Source organism: Lactuca sativa, chromosome 8 (assembly GCF_002870075.4).
Source record: "Lactuca sativa cultivar Salinas chromosome 8, Lsat_Salinas_v11, whole genome shotgun sequence".
NCBI lineage: Eukaryota > Viridiplantae > Streptophyta > Magnoliopsida > Asterales > Asteraceae > Lactuca > Lactuca sativa.
The window spans coordinates 129,600,251-129,607,088 of record NC_056630.2 but is presented as its reverse complement, the minus strand read 5'-3'; the positions used below and the strand labels follow the sequence as shown (position 1 = coordinate 129,607,088).

The 6,838-nt window shown below is 28.0% G+C and overlaps 1 protein-coding gene across 2 annotated transcripts; it reads right to left on the bottom strand.

Annotated features, from left to right (window-relative positions):
* Window positions 1-1,788: 1,788 nt before the first annotated feature.
* LOC111917061 (uncharacterized) lies at window positions 1,789-4,750 on the bottom strand. 2 transcript variants are annotated; one of them, XM_023912717.2, is made up of 6 exons: window positions 4,522-4,750; window positions 3,384-3,426; window positions 2,560-2,726; window positions 2,350-2,407; window positions 2,175-2,238; window positions 1,789-2,012 (listed from the first exon to the last, which is right to left on the bottom strand). In XM_023912717.2, the coding sequence occupies exons 1-5, from the start codon at window positions 4,642-4,644 to the stop codon at window positions 2,222-2,224; spliced, it is 408 nt and encodes a 135-aa protein (XP_023768485.1). In that variant the 5' UTR covers window positions 4,645-4,750; the 3' UTR covers window positions 1,789-2,012; window positions 2,175-2,221. The 2 variants fall into 2 exon arrangements, with proteins under 2 accessions (XP_023768485.1, XP_023768486.1); XM_023912718.2 differs by having other exon boundaries at window positions 2,350-2,404.
* Between the last annotated feature and the right edge of the window lie 2,088 nt (window positions 4,751-6,838).

Here is a 6,838-nt window from a genome sequence, read left to right as displayed (position 1 = left end):
TCAATTGGAGAAGAGAGAAGGGAGGTACAATCACCAAGCTTCTGTCGACCGGAGGGAGGAGACGAAAAGAAGAGGAGGTGCGATTTTGGGAGGTGTCGATCGGATTTGAGAAGTGAAGAAGGAAAAAATGATACTAGCTTCAATTTAGGGTTTTGAATCCTGATGTCGATTGAATGTTATAAATATATTTGTGCTTCTTGCGATTTACTAGGAATAAAGCTAAGAAGAGTCAATGGCTACCATAATTATAGGATATTATTTGTGGAAATTAATTATCAAATTACCTATTTACCCTTATTTATTTATTTAATTATTTATTTTTATTTTAAATTTTGATTAGCCCACATTTATGCATACAATAATACAATAATTACTTTAAACAAATGAATATATATATATATATATATATATATATATATATATATATATATATATATATATATATATATATATATATATATATATATATATATATATATATAGAGAGAGAGAGAGAGAGAGAGAGAGAGAGAGAGAGAGTTCAATTATTTGATAAATGAGAGGTTGCCACGAGAGAGTGAGAGAGAATAGGTGAATAAGGACCAATAGAACATATGGAATTGAAGCTGACAAGAAAAGAAAAGAATGATAGTCTGAGTCATAGTCATCTGCGAAAGGATAACATGTGGTTGACAGGTCTTTGTCTAATAACGGCCATGGAAGGTCTCACAATGATCTTTACCAGACACTGCACGATAATTAACTTCTCAGCTACACATATATACAAACCTAATTAGCTATAAAGAATATCTATGAGATGCTGCAACGTGGACATAAAGCCTATAAGATATAGTGCATCTCCTTTTGTGGTCACATGATCAATGGCAGTTGGTAATGGACAAAAACTTAATTGCATTATCCCTTCTTATCCCGAATATTATTTAGTTCAGTCTCTTGGCCAGTATACACAAAAATCAAGATTCTCAAAACACGACCTTTAATTTGTTTGTTTTGTATGATACTTTTAGCATTCAATTCGTTTATTCAGTTGGCGTTCCTTATTTATGTTTCATTAATTTTCTATCTTAAAATCTTATTTTTAAGGAGAAAAATCATTAAGTAGTGATAGGAAGAAAATATACAATTAAAAGATATATTAATTAAAACTTATTTAACATTTTCACAAGATGATCAGTAACTTCTCATTCACATTTACGTCAGTATTAGCACATATATTATGAAGATATATTCGTAGATAAGCTTGGAGTCTTGATTTCTTATTTAGGTAATGATTATATATCTCCCCCTGCCCCACTAACGTCAATCCAACATGTATGTGGGTATATCATATATTTATGCTTGTGCTTTTACAAAAACATTACACAATATTCTATTTAACTTAATTTGCATCCAAGTTTTTATATATATTCTTTTCACATATCAAAATGGCTACATGTAACTTGATTAAGAGCAGAATAGGAAACAAGACAATAGAGAAGAAACACAAGAGAATGGATATAAAGCTGTACTTACGTCACGAATACATAAAAAGCGACTCCACCTTGTACACACTACATTACCATACGTTGAGAATAAAATTGTCATGATATTTCGATTTATTGTTTATAGTTACTGAAAATAAACCGGAGAACTTTAAATAGACTATAGATTAAAAAAAAAACTTTATCCTTCTATCACTTATATATTCTTTTTGTTTGGAATCGATAGTAACCTTATTCATACGTCCAGCTAATCAAAAATCAATTGTTGTAACGATTTACACAAGAATCATGATCGAAACATTTAAGATGTCAAACAAGCATAACCACCAATAACATTCCGAACGTCAAGCAAATATTTACAGCATAAAGTTTTAGATCACAAACCCCTTCAGTGTCACCTTTAACAGACAACATTATTCTATGTAAAAAGAAAAAAAGACATGGCGTTATTATATATAAAATAAGAAAACGAAAAACACAAAATAGCCTTTCTCTTCTCGTGCTATCTTTTTCTTTGAGTTTCAAAATATCCTGCAAGCAAGAAGAATATAGAACGAATGAATTATTGATGTCTAATGACTTACTAGTTTGAAATTAAGGTTTAGAAAGTCAACATGTAACTCCATTTTATATCATATGCTCAAATTAAATAAAAGTAACGACTATTTAGGACCATTAAAGGACAAACTTTACCTAGTAACGCCAATTTCATTTTCCATAAAGGTAGTCGTGCAAACTAGCTAGTAATAAAGTGATCCTGAATTATTCACAAAAACAATAATATAAGTTATCAGTATACATTCAGACGCTTTTTATAAAACACAAATGCTTTAAAAAGTTATTAAGCAATTGAAAGGTTTTAGCTTACCCTGCCACCAGTTACCTCTTGAGGCACGTCCATCATCTTCTCCTTCTTGGTTGTACTGCTGCGAATAACAAACATTTTGAAAATTTGTCACAACAAAAAACATAACTTTCTAATTAAAATTACAAATCTGTCCACAGTTGTGTTCATAATACATTCTAAATCCTTCTTTAGAACCCAATAAAAAAGGTATGATTATATATGGTCACTTACTGTTGAATGTCCCGAGGTGTTTTTGGTACTTGTAGGATTGGTGTAGATATCTTGTCCACCATAGTATATGGAGGAGCTAAGATGACATGGTTGCGATCTTTGTTGCTCATAAAATGGGCTCGTATCTGTTTTTGGATTCAGACTTTTGTCTTCTTTGTCCAAAGAGTCTGAATTGAGCGAATTATAACAATTTGAGACTTTTTTAAATGCACAAAGAGTAGCTAATGAAGTGAGAAGATGATGTTTTATTTTATTTATTTTGTAAAAATGTGTAGCGTCATTAGTGAAGGATTTGTAATATTCATGTAAAAGTAAGAACCCTAAAGCAATGACAAACTATCCAAAAGATGTTTGGCCAATTTTGTTTAAAAGTTTATCTGTAATCGGTCTAATTTGCAAAAGTATAGATAAATATTAGCTAAAAATGAATAAATCATTTAAAATGTTTTTATGTGTTTTCAACCTCTTAAATTATTATAAATCTTAAAAGAATCTGTTATTCAAAGATAATATATATTAGTTAATATTTCAAAATAAAGATAATGTTAATTAACAACGCTAGAAAATGTACACAATTGTTTTGACACCCAATTTTGATCCATCTACCTGTGTAGTTTAAAAATTGGTTCGTTTTGAACTTTTAAAACCAAAATGCATACTTTTTAATTCCATGTGTTATATGGTTTCTTAAAGAACATTTTACAATTACTTAACTCTATACATGCTACAGATGAAGAAAAATGGTTACATATCACATGAATTCACATGTCCTCAAATACTAGCTTGATATATAATCCAAGATACTATTATATTTATGTTCGAACCTTGTTTGATTGCAAAATCATATTTCTTCTCGGTTCCTTGAGCCTGAAAAGAAAATAACAATAACAATAACAAATTGTAACAAAAAATATATTTCGTTATAGAAAAACAAATTGTATTTATATAAAATTTTAGAGAAAAAATTCCTTTAAAGTTTGAATTGTTTGAATAAAAACAAAAAGATAATTTTGTTTTAACTTAAACATGTAATTATTTAATTGCCCTTTTTGTTTTAACATATAACTATTCATCTAAGTTCTATTTCAACAATTTAAAAAACTAGAGAACTAAAAAGTAATAAATTGAGAAACTTATTCTTGAAATGTATCTACCAATTAAAAAACCATATTTCATTTGTAAAATGGAAAAGTGAAGTTACCTACAAAGCCAAGTAGCTTTTTGGACCTGGGTCCATGTTTTCCACAGAAATTGTCAATGGAATGCGCTGTTCGTTTGAAAAATATTTAAAATTACCAACTTCTTAAAAGATATACTATTTTTCTAATATTTTAAGAAAAATAATATCTTTTTCTTAGTATCAATAATTAAAGGTTCACTTTGAACTACTGAAATATATTTAAAAATCTGTCAATGTTTCCATTAAACTATTTTATCAGATAAATGTAATTTTATTTAAGATTAATGTCATAAAAATGCAAGAAATTATTTGTTTTTTCTTATAAATAATTGAATATGTTTTATTACTATAATTAATAATTTAACTAATAACCAACACTTTTTTCAATTTATTTTTAGAAGGTCAAAAGTTTTTGTTCAGTTCTCTCCTACACCAGAAACAACCAAAAATGTCAAAATCCTCAAACATATCTCAATTTAAACAAACAAGCTATCAATGGCTTAAAAAGCTTGTTTTCAGACTTTAAGGTATTTCTTCAAGAAATCAAGCACCTGGTAGACGTTATTTAATTCTCAAGCAGAATTCACGTTTAGTTTACAAAATTAATCTAAATTGCTTTTCAGATTCAAATAATTCGGCATAATTAATCACCAACTCTTCCGATCAAATCATTAAACAGTAACTGGATAATACCAAATCTTCATACCATTCATCCTAACAATAACATAAAGCAAAAGTAATCAAGTAACACAACAATCGTAGAACAAAACATTCGAACATACCTTTGAAGGCGGAGGGAAAATGGAATGGAAGAGACCAGTAGAAGATGAAGCAGATGACTCCTTTGATCCGAAAAGCTCAGTAGTGAAGGAAGACGAAGAACTGTGTTGTTTTTTTCCTTCCATTACCAAAAACAAAAGCAAAAAAAAAAAGGAAAATTTGAAGCAAAAAAAAAAAGCAAGAGAAGAGGAGAAGAACACGTGAAAGGAGGGAGGGGAACTGAAACCGTTAGCCTCCCATGATAATTTATAGACTCTTTGACATACAACTCTTAATTCAAAACGTACAAGTATAACTTTGAATTTTTGAAACACTTTATGTTTATCCTTTTCTACTATTTTATTCGAAATAACAAACCGATGAATTTTATTTTTTTAAAGAAATTGCTAATGTTAATTAGGCCATGTTTGGTATAAGTTAGTTGTTAGTCTATAAAAACTTACCTTTGATAAAAACTAGAAGATAAATAAAATAATATTTAGAAGAATATATTTTTAAGTAAGAATATATTTTGAAATTTAAAAACAAAAGACTTGAAAATTTAGTTTAAGTTGTGTTATAAAAAAATGTAATATAATTTTTTTTGGTTTAACAGACACAAGAATATTGAAAATTCAAAGAATAAGTTAGTTTATCAACTAACTATAACATACCAAATAGAATTATTGCATGGCATAAATATTCATATCATAACTTAAATTGAATAATTCTCTAAGTAAATACTTTGACTTATTTAAATTCTATGTTTGGTGGAAAAACACAGAGGCATGAATTGTAGCTTTTTCAAATTTAACAATTGATATGTTGCATTTGCATTTTGCGGTTTTCTGTTGGAATCATGGTGCAACGTGTCAAAAATCATAGCACTTATCCGTCTCCGAGATTGGCCCACAAGAAGATTAACCAATAATTGACTGCCACGGTTACAACAGTAGATCATAACAAACCCCATGTTCCTTAACTTCCTCACAAGACACAACTCAATTTGGATATTGCCGCTTTAAATCCGAGCCTTATCCGTTCTTTTAATAGTTTTAAATGAAAGACTACGATACTTTTTTTCTTTTATAAATATATTCAATCGTTTGCTAAAATGATGAGAAATAAAAGTGTAATAAAGTTATATTTAAAATATAACTTAAAATCTAGCGGATAAAAATATTATTTATTAAAATTAGTTTATATATTAGTTGGCAATTATTAAATGACATACATAACATACAAAAATTGTTTCCTTAGTATAATAAAATTAATTTATATATTAGTTGGCAAATATTAAATGCCGTACAATAACATACAAAAATTGTTTCCGTAGTATAAGCATTATCTTAAAAACCGGTTGGAACCTGGCGATTGAACTGGTTGGAACATGAACTAGATAAATAATGGTTCAATATTCATATGTTCTATATTTATTTCCAAATCGGAACAAACCTGTTGGTTTTTACAGAAACTCGGTTGGAACTTAGCGATTGAACTGGTTGGAACGTGAACCCGATAAATGAATGGTTCAATATTCATTGGTTTTATATTTATTTCTGAATTGAAACAAACCTACTGGTTTTATAGAAACTCAGTTGAACCGGTTAAGTTAAACTTGTTGAACATGTTAAATTGAATAAAAACACATTAAAAAATAATTTGCATACTAAAGTTTGGTGTTTTTTTTTTATTTCTTTAAATAAAAAACATATGATAAATATTATAAATTTTTTTGATGCGTTTGTATTCATCTAAAACTATATTTTGTATCGGTATATTTTATTTTCTTTTTGATGTACGTGGATTGATGTAAAACGTATGGTTATGTGTCATGTTAATGTATTTGGATTGATCTAACTTGTTTTTATGTGTATTTTTAATGTTTGAACTTGTAGCCATCAATTTCTTGATTTATGTATGTATGTATATGTAGGAAAATAGGAAAATAAATAAAAATTATAGAAACCGGTAGACCCGGAAGTCGAACCGGTCACCATACCGTTTCAACAAAAAATCGGTTGTTAAAATATTTAATATAAGATGTTAGACAAACATAAAAAATTTCCATTCTATTAGTATATATTAACATCAGCAGCAAAATATATTAAAATAATAGTAGATTTTTAAATAACCTAAATTGCGCCCATTAAACTCCAAAACATGAAAGAATAATAAATTTCAAACAATAATGAAGAAAACTATATAAACTCGCTGAGGCATAAGAATAGTTTTTTTCTAAATTATCTTATAAGTTATTTATGAAACTCAAAAGCAAAAATATCTTGTTTGAAACAAATGTTGTTATGATGCTTAGTTATCGGAAATGGAGCATAAGTT